We start from the raw sequence: 16,582 nt of genomic DNA, 5'->3' as shown, positions 1-16,582 counted from the left end.
TTTCCTTGAAAATGATGTCCATTTGAGAATTTTGTGCATGTATACAGATTTTTTCCAAGATTCATCTCTGACCAAGGGAGGAGCAGCTGTCTTGTGCAAAAGAGACCAGAATGAGCATTCTAGCACATAGCTAGAAAATGATATTAAGGTAAGATAAGTACATCAGATACAGAGAGGGGAGGAAAGTTTAGAATTCTGATTACTGGGTTAGACTATTGTCATGGTTTGACCCGGAAGAGAGTTTTTTTTTGGAAAGTTATGGTCAAACCAATCAGTGGCCAGATGTGAAATTGGCATTTGGTTTGGCCACTGAGGATTTGGGTACGCCTCCGAGAACACACTCAGTGGGTTAAAAAGCAGAGGATTTAGAGAAGACCTTCCTCTTTGGAGTCCGGCCGGTGAGTTGCTCTGACCTCTCCCCTGCCCAGCTGCGTCTGGGCGGGGGAGGGGAGGCCATGCGGCCTGGGAAGGAAGGCCGGAGCCCCGGCAAGGTGCAGGGGTGGAGGAGTCCTGGGATGGTTTGGGCAGCCCCCCCTGGGAGAGAGAATGACAGAGACTGTGCAGGCTGGAAATTTGTTATCTGGTGCCGGGAGCACAGCCAGGAGGAGAAAGTGGGGGGGGGCAAGGTGCCCAGCCGTCAGCAGACCAGGCTGAGCTTGTAACCTTTTTGAACCTTTGGAAGCTTTAAAAACACTGATCCTCCCCAGCTGAGGAGTGAGAGGAGAAAGAGGATGGGAAAGAAGAAGAAGTTTGACTAGGTGAAGAAATGCTTGTAGATGAGAGTGCCCTAGGTGGAGGAGATGAGTGGAGTGGCTTTGGCTGGACTTTTCTCTTACACAGCCACGGGCGAAACCAAGTTCTTCTGATAATACAGAGACTGCTCCTTGGGGGAGGCGGTTGGCTAGAAGCCAGGAGTGACAAGGCCGCGAGCAGAAGCGGAGAGAACAGAGACTGAGGGGGAGGGTGTGGTGGAGCCCTCTGCCTCCAGGGAAGGATCTCTGTTCCTGAGAGCCCCAGGCCCCAGGGGAAATAATATGGGGGGGACAGGTGTCCCAAATGGTGAGAGGCGGCCACTTCTTGGAACTAGGCAAAGCATTCTTAAAAGGACCTAAGGAGCAGTTTGGATCCATGGACAGTGGTGAGAGCGCTGGACATGGAAGGAAGAATGGTCACCGCTACAGATTTTCTTCGGGCGGCTGCAGTGTGTGACGTGGAAGCACTGGGGACTTTGCAGTGTTTTCCTGGGGAGGCCCATGGTGTGAGAGGAAGACTCCTCTCTCTCCTGATGAACTGGGGAGAGTGTGTGTGAAGGAGGGTATTGGAATTGAGAATTGATGTGTTAGAGGGGATTTGTTTGTTGGAGAGGTGGGGGGAGGAGAAGTGTTTTTGAAGATGTTCTATTGTGGATTGTTGTGTGTAGTTTTTTCCTTTTCCCTTTTGTGTCTATGTAGATTAATAAAATGTTTTTTTTTTCCTCCATTCCCAAGTTGGAGCCTGTTTTGTTCTGTTCCTGGGTCACATCTCACAGTAACCATTTTGGAAAATCCACCTTTCATGGGGGCGCTGGCACTGTGCCAGGGTCAACCCATGACATTATTGGTTCCCTGACCGGGAATCGAGATTTAAGCAAGGGAGAAGATGGAAACTGTGAGATGGATCAAAAGGAATAAGAGCAAAGCATGTAAATAGATTGATTATAAAATTTAGGGATGGAGGTTTGGTGTATGTCAATTGAATATAGTTTTGTTATATGTTGGAGTGAAATGTGTATTCTCGGAGGCGAGAGGTGGATTGTCATGGTTTGACCCGGAAGAGAGTTTTTTTTTTGGAAAGTTATGGTCAAACCAATCAGTGGCCAGATGTGAAATTGGCATTTGGTTTGGCCACTGAGGATTTGGGTATGCCTCCGAGAACACACTCAGTGGGTTAAAAAGCAGAGGATTTAGAGAAGACCTTCCTCTTTGGAGTCCGGCCGGTGAGTTGCTCTGACCTCTCCCCTGCCCAGCTGCGTCTGGGCGGGGGAGGGGAGGCCATGCGGCCTGGGAAGGAAGGCCGGAGCCCCGGCAAGGTGCAGGGGTGGAGGAGTCCTGGGATGGTTTGGGCAGCCCCCCCTGGGAGAGAGAATGACAGAGACTGTGCAGGCTGGAAATTTGTTATCTGGTGCCGGGAGCACAGCCAGGAGGAGAAAGTGGGGGGGGGCAAGGTGCCCAGCCGTCAGCAGACCAGGCTGAGCTTGTAACCTTTTTGAACCTTTGGAAGCTTTAAAAACACTGATCCTCCCCAGCTGAGGAGTGAGAGGAGAAAGAGGATGGGAAAGAAGAAGAAGTTTGACTAGGTGAAGAAATGCTTGTAGATGAGAGTGCCCTAGGTGGAGGAGATGAGTGGAGTGGCTTTGGCTGGACTTTTCTCTTACACAGCCACGGGCGAAACCAAGTTCTTCTGATAATACAGAGACTGCTCCTTGGGGGAGGCGGTTGGCTAGAAGCCAGGAGTGACAAGGCCGCGAGCAGAAGCGGAGAGAACAGAGACTGAGGGGGAGGGTGTGGTGGAGCCCTCTGCCTCCAGGGAAGGATCTCTGTTCCTGAGAGCCCCAGGCCCCAGGGGAAATAATATGGGGGGGACAGGTGTCCCAAATGGTGAGAGGCGGCCACTTCTTGGAACTAGGCAAAGCATTCTTAAAAGGACCTAAGGAGCAGTTTGGATCCATGGACAGTGGTGAGAGCGCTGGACATGGAAGGAAGAATGGTCACCGCTACAGATTTTCTTCGGGCGGCTGCAGTGTGTGACGTGGAAGCACTGGGGACTTTGCAGTGTTTTCCTGGGGAGGCCCATGGTGTGAGAGGAAGACTCCTCTCTCCTGATGAACTGGGGAGAGTGTGTGTGAAGGAGGGTATTGGAATTGAGAATTGATGTGTTAGAGGGGATTTGTTTGTTGGAGAGGTGGGGGGAGGAGAAGTGTTTTTGAAGATGTTCTATTGTGGATTGTTGTGTGTAGTTTTTTCCTTTTCCCTTTTGTGTCTATGTAGATTAATAAAATGTTTTTTTTTTCCTCCATTCCCAAGTTGGAGCCTGTTTTGTTCTGTTCCTGGGTCACATCTCACAGTAACCATTTTGGAAAATCCACCTTTCATGGGGGCGCTGGCACTGTGCCAGGGTCAACCCATGACAACTATCTGGAAGGTACCAAGCTTCCCTAAGATTAATCACAAGACTGTCTTTCACAAGAGCCACTGGTGGTCACCTGCCATTTTTTGCTTTTAAAAACCAACAATTTTAAAATATGACCTAGAATTGCTGAAAGTTACTTTACATTTTTATATCTTTTGTGTCTACAAATCTGGGGTTATCTGTTAGTTCTGGATTGTATTTTCTACAACTTTGGCTTTATTTTTTTTAAAAAAAGATATTTCTCAACCCTTAAAACTGACCTCAGTATTTGCATAACAAGTATGTGAGCAAAACTGAAAAAGCTCATTCGTAGCCTCAGCATCCAGCCTCCACTTCAGCCATATCATTTAACAAACATCACACTATATAAAGGAAATTTGTGTGAACTGCTTTTTCATTTCATTTTGAAGCAGAAGGGTAAGTTTAATTTCCTTTTAATAAATCACAAAGAATTTCAGCTAGAAGGCAAACCTGTTCCTTTTGATTTCTGTGGTCATATTTACATTCTAAAATTAAATTTCCCTTTATTAGTAATTTTTTTACTTTGCTTATACTAGCAATTTTGGTAGATAAGGAGGTGCCTGAAGGACACTAGATAGTAATGACTGATGAAGGTCATTAAAACTGGATTAAAACTGAAGGGCTGTGTTTTTTCAGTTTTGCTATATAACTGATCAGGAGTCTGACTGCATCATAATCCAATTATGAGCTGGATGCAGCAGCCCATTCAAATGTAATTCCCTGAAGGATCATCACCAGGCAAAGGGTACATGTTGTAATTGCATTTCCTTATCTCGAGGATGTGAGTGTTCCCAGCCACCTAAGGTAGGTTTCTGTTGGGGTCTTTAATGATCTGCTCTCTCTGAGCCACTGGCCAGTGTTTCCAGGGGGGCTGCTGGCCTTCAGTAAAGGGTAAGCAACTCCAGGTGCTTCAAATTCAACAAACCAAACTGAGCAGCACCTTTAGTACTGCACATGTGCTCCCAGGTGGATTTGATTTTACATTCTTTAAAGTGAAAATTCTTCACCATACTGCTATTAGTTTAACAGATCCTATATGCTGCAAATTTATGACATAATTGAATATTTGTATATTCAAGGGTATGTCACATCAGACTGAGGTTGATGAGACATTCCCCTAGAAAAACAAGTTGTGTTGATGCAGATTAAAAATAACCTCAAAAGTCTTCTATAACAGAGTCAATATGGAAGATATGAACAATAGCTTTTCTTTTAAAAGTTCACCTCACTTAAAAAATGACACTAGACTGATATTTTCATTCTGCTTGGCATATGTACTTTGAAATGGAATAGCAAATACCTTGTCATACCTGATGACCCTAGGTGTTAATCATCTTACAGCATTCAAGCCAACCAAGCTTTTATTTTAAATTTTAAGTGGAGCTAGATTTAGAACCTAGTATGTGTAAGTGCTGATTTTTTTTTTAAAAAGATAGAAATTTTTAAGAGTGAGTAGGTACAGGATTCTATTTGATTTGTGCCAATAGAAAAGTAAAGTAATGGACATTAAGTTATTGTTTTTTATGAGTCAACCCATGAGCATCACCCCATTGAAACAGATACCCATTCTGGCAACTTGAACCTTTCTTTGTATCTCCTGTTAGTTTGACTGAATGGTGTCAATAACTGGGTATTTCTATGCCATACTATCTTACAGTTCTTCAGGTTTCTCAGCTGCACAGCACACCCACTCACTCTGCTGTAAACAACCCACAATGTACAGTTTTAAAATGCTTTTTAGTCAGGATAGCTCAGCACTAAGATTATAAACCTAGTTATTTTTTTTATCTGTAGGGATAAAATAAAATGAATAAGCCTATTGTCAACCAGCAAAAAGGCATTTTCTACAAGATTAACTGACATTTTCAAGCTTGTGGAATTTTGTTCAAAACAGCACAGGAATGTCAATCGTGCTATAAAGTTTTGCCCATGTGTAAAACAGTATCAGTTTATGCCAAATAGATGTGCTTAGATAGTGTTGAGCTTTAACAAGCTCCCAAACATGACCAGTCCCACTGTGACAGATCTGCCTTTCAGGTTAATATCCTATGCATCATCGAGTGATTACAGTCCCTGCAGACAGCAATGGCTTCAGTGTGATCAGTTACCTCTGAGCTGATCATTTCTCAAGGATTCATCCAACAAATAGTGACAGTGAAAGGGATAATTTATCTTCACTACTCCAAGTTTATCAGTCTAGAAAGAGTTTTGTGTATAAACTACACAATGGTTGCAAAATAAATCTGAACTATAAACTTTATTTAAACAAGGAAAAAATGTAAATTTAAAGAAGGGATGATGGGGGGAGGAGTGTGCAGCTGTGTAAAGCAAAGTCTACAATTTCTTACAGAATCATTGCCTGACAAATGTGTGTGGGTTTTTTACAGCTGGCCTGAGAAATCATGTTGTCTTACTCATCCTACATCCTCATAGCACTGGCTGCTTTGTCAGTGACTTGCCATGCATTGAGTAAGTGCCCAGGAATTTCTGGGCTACCTGGTATCCCTGGAAGGGATGGTCTGAAAGGTAAGCAAACTTCCTCCTTGGCAAGAGACCCACCCCACAAAGGCTGCATGACCAGGACAGATAACACAGAAGGACGTGTGCTCTCAAGGAAGCAGATGTGTTAAGCACAGGAAGGAAAAGAGAATGGAGGAAATGGGCAGTTTAATTTTTTTCTAAAAAAAAAGGTCTCCTCTCTCTTCTGGGGGAAGAAACACTCTAAATATAAATATTTTATATATATGTGGAAATGCTTTCTCCAGGTCTGCTGACAAGGCTAAAGCATGATCAGAATTACTCCCAGCCTCCCTGTATTAGGTCAAGTATGGGGTTTTTTAAATGGATTGTGAAGTGCAGTAAGAGCTGCAATGTTGCTGGGGATGTAGCAACATTTTGTGCTTCTATATTGCTGTTTGTTTTAGCTGTGAATTGTGGATTATGATCATGGGAGTACATTAGTACATTAGTGACTTTATTCTACATGTAGGACCCCTGTTACCTGTGGAAAGTGGTATGAAAAAAAGAATCTACCTTTGCAGTGGATTCCCATCTTTAGCAAGCAGTGCTGGATGTATTTTACACTATTCAGAAACCTTCCACTTGCACTGCTTATGGCTCCCATTAAAGCAAGATAAACACCCAGCACTTTAAAAAGAAAATCACACGGTGCCATAGAAACTGTTTCCCCCTCAAAGTACCCCTCACGCCTGTTCATTACCAATTACTGGAATGAAACCTCTCTTTGGCAAAGCCAGTTTCACAGGTAAACTAACAAAAGGCTTCAACCTTGTTTCTTTTCTGCAGAGGGGAATTATCAGCATTTCAGAGGATTGGATATTTTTGTTAGTTTGCTCTAATACAGATTAACAACAATGTGAGAAAATACTGGGAAAAGATTTACTTTACTCTTGCTGATGTTAAAAAATACATTTGCAAGTTAGTTCTGGAAAATAATTGGGTTTTTTCCCAGGGGATTGTTCCTACCAGCACAGCCCAGTATAGCTGCATAACTTTTGTTTTTACTTGTATAGGTCTGCCTGATTCTCTGGCCAGCAAGCACCACGATGCTTTAGCACATTTGGAGCACCGACTTTTCCAACTTGAGGCTGGTAATTCTTCCCCTTGTTACTTTTTCAGCTCACAATCAATTTTAACTGCAATAGGCAAAGTTAGTTACAGAATCACAACTTGCAGGAAGGAAACTGCCTTTGGAAAGGGTGCTACACTCCAAAACTCCCTTTTCTCATTTGAAGCAAGGGCAGTCAGGGTTCTTGTTTCCCTGGAGAGAAGCAGATTCCTCTTGGCAATCATAATGCACGTTTATTCAAATTGGGTTTATTTTTTAAAATATTCCAACTACCTGATGTTCACTTTCCACATGGATTCATGGAAACTCAGTCTTGTACCACTTTATCTATCAGCAGCCAGATTGTTAAAGGGGGTAAATTGTTTTGCACTGAAAAGGGATTCACAAAACAATTATCACTTTTCTGTTTCCCTTGCTCAAATCTGAAGCACGCAGATCACCTTTAGAAAGTATATAAAATATAACAGGGCTGATATTTAGCAGATGTTGGTGGGACATCCTTGTCTTGGCAACAAGGACGGGTGGTCACAAGCAGCAAAATATATTTAGTGAACAGTTAGTGAATAGATAACATTAAAGATTTTTATTTCTCTTCATACTTAACTCAATTTTTCCCTCTGTTCCTCTTAGTACTTTAAGTTTTCATCTCTTGATTTCTTTTTGCTTTTACATCAGTATGCCATAGAAACTTTACAAAGCTAACTCTTTTCATGTTTCAGCGCTCGCTTTGAATGGGAAAATAAGAAAAGTAGGAGAGAAAATACTTGCTAGCAACGGGAAGAAAGCTGACTTTGCATCTGCACTGCAATCCTGTGAAGAGGTTGGAGGAACTCTTGCAGCCCCCAAGAATGAGGAGGAGAATAAAGCTGTTATGGACATTGTGAAAGAGCATAACCAATACGCTTACTTGGGCGTTAGGAAGGGGCAGCCTTCAGGTCAGGTTCAGTACATAAATGGCACGCCTGTGACTTACAGCAACTGGCACCAGCAGGAGCCCAATGGCAAAGGGGAAGAGAAATGTGTGGAGATGTACACTGATGGCACCTGGAATGACAAAAAATGCAATATGTACCGTCTCACAATCTGTGAGTTTTAAAGAATGGCCTTTCAGCCACCTCAGAGTCTGGAGATAATGAAGTATCTGTGTTCCAGGTTGATTAAATTCCTGCCATTTCTCTGTATCCTAAAATATAAGATGAATCATATTGTGATATTTTTTAGCCTTAGGACAATGCCAAATGTGCTAAGTGATTAACATGATTAAAATGTGCCTGAACTGATGTGCCTAATGTATTTCTCCCTTTTGGAGGGTTGGGAATATCTCAGAATTCATTTTTCATGGCATACTGTCTCCATACCTTTGTGAAGAGTAGAGGAAAATTCCAAGGTTGGACTTGGGAGATTGGAAATGCTGAAGTTAAAATTGCCTGTGGCTTCATAGTTGGAAGCATTTTGAAGTACTTAATAGTTTCTGCCTCAAAAGAGATGCACAGAGGTTGACTTCACTGGAGCAATTATGGTTTCAGGTTGTGGACATCACTTTCAATCACAGAGCCTGTGTCACATTGAACCACTCACTGATTCATTAGCATCCACCTTTTGTTTTATAAAAATATCATTAATACTAGTTACAATTAATTTTTCTAGTTTCAGAAGCTACTCTCTATAAAACACAAAGATAAATATGGCACTCAGTTCAAGTAGATAGAGTGTATAAAATGCCAAAGATTGCATTTTGTTGCTAAAAGATCCCTCTGAAAACCACGAGACTGCAGCGTTAGAGGGCCACCTGTCTTTCCCCAAAACACTGAGCAAAGCAGATAATATTTTGGGAAGGCAGCTGAGAGTGGAAGTTCAATCAGTTCGAACACAAACATCTCTGCTGATGTTCTATACCAAGCAACAGCACAGGCAGACTTCAACTCAAATCTGGTAGGACCAAGAAGCAACTTTTCACAGAATATTCTCACTGAATATTCTCCATTTGGGCAGCTGAGCAGAGTCACCAGGAGCAGCAGATTCTCACATCCCTACCTTGCAGTGAGGAAGCCCTGGGCTCATCCATCCTCCTTTCCACACTACCTGAAGGGGGGGAAAAAATAAAGCACCAGCTTTAAAATTCATGCATTAAACACAATCTCCTCCCCCACATTTGGCTCTGTGCAGGGAGCCCCTGGGAGCTGGACTTGACTCTGGGCAGTCCCAGATGTTCCCAAGCCTCCCATGAGGAAGAGGGGTCCCATTCACTGCCAGCCCTGCCAAAATTTTGGCAAGGAACGATTCATCCCCAAGTTGTGTGCAGCACTCCAACTGGTAAGAGAGTAGACTGGGATTCTGAACTGGAAAAGGAACACCCAGGACCAAGCTGGATAGATTTCAGAGTGTGAACCTGCTTTCAAACCTGCTTTCCAAAGGAGCTTGTTTTAGACCTATGCCCATGGCACCATTTCAGCCAAAAGTTTCAAACGGGAAGGGAAGAGAGCCATGACAACTCTAACTCTGTGGTTCCTTTGAGAAGAAAAGTAAGGCTAAATTGATACCTTTTCATTTTCCTGGGTTTAGGTCTGACCAGCTACACTAAATCTGCTAGAAAGGGTTGAAGGTTTACTTAAAACTACCTGTTAAATATTAGTATTTTAATAAGCAAACCTCATCAGCAATTTTTGAGTCTAACTGTGCAGTTTCTTTGTTAGAGCAAAGTGTTTAGCTGTCACAAAAAGTCACCAAAGCCTTCCCCCAAAAAATCCCTACCAACATCATCTTTTACTCTCTGATCTGAAAAAGCACATTCATTTACATATATCTCCATCTAGTTTTGGGGTAACCTATTCCTTCAGCTAATGAAAAATTTATTTCTACCACATTTGGGGTTGCAAAATAACTGTAGAGATCTCTTGTAAAGACCCTTAATGGGTAAAAATGCTTTAACACCACATAACATCTATATCTAAACAGATTTAGACTTTAGACAGTGGGGTGTTTTTCCAGTTAAGAAAAATAAGACTTTTATTTTCCAGTCACAAGCTAGTATTTATTACATCAATAAGCAAAGTATCTAGGCTAGGTCTAAAAGCCCAATTTTTTCTGCTTTAGCCATTATTATTGAAAAAAGGAGAAAAACAAATTAAACACATACATACTGCTGAAAAAGAAAAGCTCCTCAGATCCAGCCAGAGAACTGCTAGGCAGTGCTTTCCTCTTTATGGTTCACACTTGATCTGTAATGTTGCTTGATAATTCTTTACAGTTCCACAGAGGAAAAGTATCCAGAAATTGTTATTTTTTTGTTTTGATATGGCTTTTTTTTTTGGTGTGTTGGTGTATAACTCTATCAATTTATACCCTCAAATGCTATTTGAAATACCAGCATTTCAGCCTGTTTTTTTGTGAAAGATCTGAATTCTCCATTTATGTTTGGGGTTTTTGGGGTTTTTTTGGACAGAGAGGTTGGGCACATGAAGAAACAAATACATTGTTCCTGTGTTCTGCTACAGTAATATAAAAAATTTTGATAAAATCTTTCCTTAAAAGTGCAATAACAATTCCGGATGTATAATGACCAGACCAGGAAAAATCCAGGTTAATCTTTTTTTCTTCATAATAATTTGCTACAGAAATGCAACATAAAGGTAAGATCTTTAAATCAGAAAATTAGTTACTCCCCACATGCTATAGAAGCTGTTTTTTAAGAATTAAGATCCTAGTACAAGTAAAAAGATGGCAAAAAATCCACCCCTTTTGAGGCAAGTGGATCCTGTCTCACGTAAGAGAATCTGAATAGTTAACAAGGAATGTTTAACAGTAAGACTTATCCAAAAAATTGGGGATGTTTATTTCAGAGAGAATTTTCTCTGGTTAGAATGATATCCTCTTTTATAATGGTGTAATATAATTAGTTATTTCAGCGTGGAAGTGCTATTATCAATTTTGAGCATCCAAAAACCTCACACCAGCCTCCATCAATCCCTACCACGTGTGAAGAAACTGACCATAGATTCCAGAAAACACAAATTTTTCTGATTTTTGTAGAAACTTGATTAAAATGACCCCATGGCCCACGTTTCTTGAGAAAACTGAGTTCCAGTTCCACCTTTTGTGAAGCTAACTGGCAGGATGTGGCACAGGCTGGCAGGGCTGCCTTATCTTGTATAAATTGTGAGCTGCAGCTCAGAGTATCAGGTTGCAAGTGATCTTTCATTATCGGAAGTTGAAGCACACTTTTATGAAATCCTGTTAGCCAACAGCTACACAAACACAGCTGATTCCAAAACACAATAGATACAGGATTCTTGGAAATTAGCACCTTAAAAAAGTGATAAGAGGACTGGGATGGTTTTTTGAAGTCCCTGTTAGGAAACCAGGGTTTGGCAGGATTTGCCTCAAGGGCTGTAACCCGGGTGATGCCAAGTGAAACCTGGAATGGGAATGAAGCTTTCACCCATCTCTGCCCTTGTGGCTCAGGAGCTGAACAGCACTGCAGAGCAAAGGTACCTTAACCCTTGAGGAGGCTGTGGCAATGGGAGCTGTTTAACTGTTAAAGAAATGAGATATTTTCTTGCTTTCCATTGGCTATACAACATCTGTGGTTTTCCTCAGCTGAGCTGCACCAAGTGACACATCAGAGACATCCAGAGCCCTCCTCTTGGATCCTTCACCTGTGCCCATGGGGCAAGATGGCAGTAGCATTCATGTGCACTGATCACAGGCAAAATGAAGACTTTCTGCTCTAAAATGCTGCTCATCATTTAATTTTTAAGAATGCCTGTTGAAGTCTGCTATCCCACGTGTCTACATCCTGCTGAATTGCTTTTAGTGCTCAGCAGAAATAGCCTTTGCCTCCTCTGAGAAATGGGATCTCGTGTCTCCCCATGCTCTGTGCTCTTCCTGCCATTCCCAGGCATAACAGAGTTGCTAGGGACAATTATCTGGAGGAGAAAAAGATGCAGAAAACACAGGACAAGGTGGAAACAACAGCAGAACAGAACAAAATCAACTTAAACAGAAAATATTGCTGGGGTTGGGGGCATTTAAATACAAACAGAGAATAAGAAAACAATTTCTAGGTTACTTGTGAATAGCACTATGGAAGAAAAAACCCAGCTTTGAGGAGACTAAGTATACCAAGGCAAGGCTAACAAGCAGGCTTATGGAGGGAGCACACAGCCACTCACTCTGTCTGTATTTCTCAGAGCAGTAAAGAAAGCAGCACTGACCAATCTTTGTCCTTAGCAGGTTTTGCCTTTGCCTACATACACTGCACAACACAACCTACTCAGAATATCCATCCTTTGCTTCACTGCCACTGAAACTAGGAAACCTCTTACTGATTGATGTGGAAACTAAAGAAAAGTTACCTCAATACTCAAAAATAGTTTGTTCTTTATCAGATCTGTGTCCTTGAATCTTGCTAGACCTCTGTGATATGTGGTTCAAGGAAAGATCAGAAAATAGTAGACAAGCCATGGTAGTTACATAAAATAGTCTATTAGGCAATCATAAACAAGCATATTAGAAATGAAGGTGTATTTAAATATCTATTTAACTTGCACCATCTTATTAATATGCTGATGAAAATCAAGACAAGAAAGGTATTAGTTTATCCAATCTACATCAGTTTTTCCCCAGGAGTCTCTCACAGGAAACCTTTTGTCCCCCTCCTGGTTTCCCAGGCCCTGAGTAAGCATGTAAAACCCACAACTGCAAGCCAAACCTCCTCCTCTTCTCACACTTGCCTAACTTGTGGTTTCTTCCAGGCGCAGTTAAATGTTCAAATTGTTCTCACCATGGATGCAAAGAGCCAGGATCTGCCAGTGACCTTTTCCAGGGCTCATCTAGAACCCAGGTACCGGCTTGTCTCACGTTCTCTGTTTGATTTTGGTGGGGCTTTTTCCCCAAAAAATAAAAAGTAAAAAATCTCTGCCAGAAGAATGTTGAAAGCATTACATCAAACACTCAAATCTAAGAAACTTGAAATTTGACAAGAACCTTGAAACAAAGGTAACTTGTGCAGATTTGAAACAGCCCTCTTCTGTCAGTGTGCATACAGCTGGGTACTGCCTATTTGTTTTTCACAGGACTGGTGCACTCAATGGCACTCAATGAACAATGCAGCAGGATTTAATCCAGCATCCGTGGGCACACCACCAAGGACAGAGGTGCTGAGGCACACGTCAGAGGTTGAGGTGAGCGTGCAAGTGCAGGGCAGGGGTGCACAGTGCCTGTGGATGTGATCTAGCCTTGCCCAGACCCAGGAGCATTGGTTAGAATAATGCAGATACTGCTGACATTCCCCATCCCATCTCAAAGCACTTCATTCCCCAGCTGGCTTGGCTGTTGGCCTTGCTGCAACACCAGGATGCTGGCCTGACACCACAAGCATGATGTGGCCACATCTGACCTGGCTGAACTGGAATATAGACACAAACACCTTTTCTCAAAGCCTTCACGACACAGAGCCAACTCTCTGCTGAGAACAGCTGTAAAATACTTGGCAAGGCCATCTCCATTTCAGTGATGCTTCTCATCTTGGGCAGCTGTACTTACAGGACTGGCAAAAAGCAGCTTTGTTCCTTCACTGAGAGGTCCTTGCTCCACTGGAGAAAACTGCTCTTTTTGACACATAAGGCTCCCCTGGAGTAATCTGTAAGTTATTTCAGCATGTGTCTCTCTAGCTGTCTCCTCTACACATGCTGCAGATGCACCACTGTGATTTGCCTTTGCTGCTACAGCTGTGAGATTCTGTTTAGTTATGAGACTTTGGTCTTAATCACTGGTAAGTCCTCAGTCTAACAAAAATGATGGTGGTGTTCCTGGTGCATATTATATTTCAGATGAACTAGTTATGGCTTATCTTCTGTGACATTTCCACATCCACTCTGTGGAAATGTTAGGTATTTCAAATATGAATTGAGAAATTTGTTCTGTTCCAGGGTTGGTGTTTTAAAACCTGTGAAAGTGTTTCTACAAGTTACAAAAGTACCTTCAAATACTTTCCTCATGTTCAAAGTATGTTTACCTCTTGAAGAAAACATTCCCCCTATCATTCAAGTTAAAGTTCATTAGATTTCCATTTATAAGCCTGTTCATATAATATATTCTTTGTGCTCTCTGTAGATAAGAAGATGAATCTCAAGTTACATGCCCTATAAATTGGACCATCTAACGAGTCTTTCATAATTCACACTGGAGCTGCTAGGTAAGTTGCACATCTTCAGATAGGTTGCTGTTTCAACTATGTTGAACCTATTAAACTGTATCACAAAAATTTCAATGTGTTTATCAACATTATTAACAATTTCACCTCTTTTTATAGACCACGTCACCTTAGGTGAAGAGATTAAAGAGGTTAAAAAATGGGTGCTGCAATAGAAGAATAAGTATTAGCAGTTGTTTTGTCTTAAACCAATTGACAAAGACAGCATGTCCCACTTTGTCTTAAACATTCTCTTGCTAAAGCAGCCGTGTGTCTATTGCTCTCCTGTAAAATGAAACTACAACTTTTAGTATGGGGGAAAATGGCATGTAATGGTATCTGATGTCCAGGAAAGAGCTTTGAGGGGATGTTTGGGGTTTTTGCTCTCTAGACTTAGCAGACTGTCTTTTGGGAAAATATCTTAATTGTCTGGAATAAGATAACTTTGCAACTACATGAATGACATTCATGTCACTGCAGCAAAGTGTAATATATGTAAGACTTTACGCTCAGAAAAATTCTAAAACATTCTCTTTTGTTATTTAAATGCAGGACTACCCCGGAGACTAAAGCAGTCTGGTTTACCTTTAGCTTTAAATGATGCTGTCTCCACAGCTGCACAAAATCTTAGCAGTAGCTTTTTTCCTGCTCCCATTCTGTGTTCAAGGCAAACTTGCAGGATTTCTTCCATCATTCCCTTTTTTTGGAGATAGGAGCAAGAGTGGAGATGAACAACAAATACCAGGTATGTGAAGTTATCTCCAGTTTTACCTGTTGTGTTCTATTTTTATGTTTTGAAAACTCAGTGCTATCTACCATAATCTGATATGTGATCTACTTGAAATAAAATAATCAGGACTTAATATTAATTTCTTTATATGAAGATGCTTAAATCTCTATTTAATGATGCAGTAGTTCAACCCACAGAGAAAAGTTTAGAATTTTCCATAGCACAAGAAACTTGTTGCTGAGTCCTAGGCTGCAGCTGTAAGCAAGTGCTTGAACAGCCTTAAGGATTCTATCAAGGATTCAGTCCCTAGACACAGTTTAAAATCAGCTAAACCTACTGTACAAGTGCCAGAGTTTTGCCTGGACTGGCTCAATCACTTAGAGAGAAAACTATCTCAGTTTGCCAGTTCCAGTTTTCCATAAACATCCCTGCTCTGCAGGTGACTTCCAGGAACTTATCCCCTTTCCTTACCAAGATTAATGTGTGAAGGTATCACCTGTTTAAAACACAGCAGTAAACCAAAACTTGTCAAACAAACATTTCAAAAGTTCGTATTAATTTCATATGATGAGCCCTGCTTTATTTGAAAGGCAAGACTGACACTGTAAAGCAAAGTGCATGACAGCTGGTTTTGTTCACAGATCTCACAGCTCTGGCTGGGAATGAACATGGAGACCCCATCCATCAATTGGAATATCGCATTTCCAGACTGGAAGGAGGTATTTTATCTGCCTTTACTTTCTGCTGCTGGGTTAGTGGGGATAGACCAGGTGGGCAAAAATTGCTTCTTAGGAAGAAGGCAGGGTTTTCTGCAGTTTTATAGCATTCCTTCTTATATCTTCTTCACTGGTATATCAATGAGTGAAAACTTTCAAACGGGGGTGAGGGAGTGGGAATTAGATTTTCATCACTAGTGGGAGACACCTGGGTAACAGCTCTGAAGTATGAGTGCAAGCAAGGCAGGAATGAGGCAGATTAAAACCCCTGCCTATGCAGAGCTGCTCCATGCACACCTTGTGCATGGAGAACAGTAAAAACATACCAAGACAATCATGACCAGATCAAACCTAAGGTCCCTCTCACTCAAGAACATTGGTATACTGCAAACCCCCTCAGAGACTTATAGAGAGTCTCAAAGAAAATAATATGCTTTTTTTTAAAAAAGGATTCCTCATTTGCTTCCCTCCTCCAAATTCTTATGTGATTCTCCTGTTTCATCATCTGTGTGTTTCTTCCCTTTTCCCCCTTCTCCATTTTCAAATTTCTTTGATTTCCAGTTCCCCTTTCCTTCACCTTTTCCTGGGTTTAATCTAAAGTTATGGAGCAAAGTAGTAGGAGTTAAAACTGACAGCAAAGTGGGCACACAACAATGCACACCTTTAACAGCTTTTCCCTCCTCTTGCAGTCCTTCGCTTGAACAAGATGATAACGGAGTCAGGAGGAAAAATCTTTGCTACCAATGGAAAAAAAGCTGATTTTGATGCTACAGTGGAAAAATGTAAAGAGGCTGGAGGCTCCATTGCCACTCCAAAGAGCCCTGGAGAGAATGATGCCATTCTGTACTTTGTGAAGTATTTTAACACCTACGCCTACCTGGGGATCAAGCAATCCCTTATTCCAGGAAGATTCCAGCTCCTGAACAGTGCTCAGCTGAGCTATACTAACTGGTATTCAAATGAACCTTCTGGCAAAGGGGAGGAGGAGTGTGTGGAGATGTACACTGATGGCACCTGGAATGACAAGAAGTGTAACAAGAATCACCTTATTGTCTGCCAGTTTTAGTGCTTCCCTTGCTGCTCTCTGCAATGTGCTTCCCTATCACTCGTGTCTTCCTGTGTAGCTAGTGAACTTAGATAAAGCAGCATGAAAAATAAAATACACT

At 41.7% G+C, this 16,582-nt stretch overlaps 2 protein-coding genes across 3 annotated transcripts; both read left to right on the top strand.

Moving 5' to 3' along the window:
• The first annotated feature begins 203 nt into the window (after window positions 1-203).
• Window positions 204-7,969, top strand: LOC311156261 (pulmonary surfactant-associated protein A-like). Of its 2 annotated transcripts, XM_084210101.1 has the most exons (4): window positions 204-3,180; window positions 5,577-5,715; window positions 6,723-6,800; window positions 7,498-7,969. In XM_084210101.1, the coding sequence occupies exons 2-4, from the start codon at window positions 5,592-5,594 to the stop codon at window positions 7,872-7,874; spliced, it is 579 nt and encodes a 192-aa protein (XP_084066227.1). In that variant the 5' UTR covers window positions 204-3,180; window positions 5,577-5,591; the 3' UTR covers window positions 7,875-7,969. The 2 variants fall into 2 exon arrangements, with proteins under 2 accessions (XP_084066227.1, XP_084066228.1); XM_084210102.1 differs by lacking the exon at window positions 204-3,180 and having other exon boundaries at window positions 5,522-5,715.
• A 6,558-nt stretch (window positions 7,970-14,527) lies between these two features.
• Window positions 14,528-16,582, top strand: LOC311156523 (pulmonary surfactant-associated protein A-like). The gene is made up of 3 exons (XM_084210524.1): window positions 14,528-14,715; window positions 15,342-15,419; window positions 16,106-16,582. The coding sequence occupies exons 1-3, from the start codon at window positions 14,568-14,570 to the stop codon at window positions 16,480-16,482; spliced, it is 603 nt and encodes a 200-aa protein (XP_084066650.1). The 5' UTR covers window positions 14,528-14,567; the 3' UTR covers window positions 16,483-16,582.

This window comes from Fringilla coelebs, assembly GCF_963513975.1.
Source record: "Fringilla coelebs genome assembly, chromosome: 8".
In the NCBI taxonomy this organism is placed as follows: Eukaryota; Metazoa; Chordata; class Aves; order Passeriformes; family Fringillidae; genus Fringilla; species Fringilla coelebs.
This window is presented reverse-complemented; position numbering and strand designations above follow the sequence as displayed.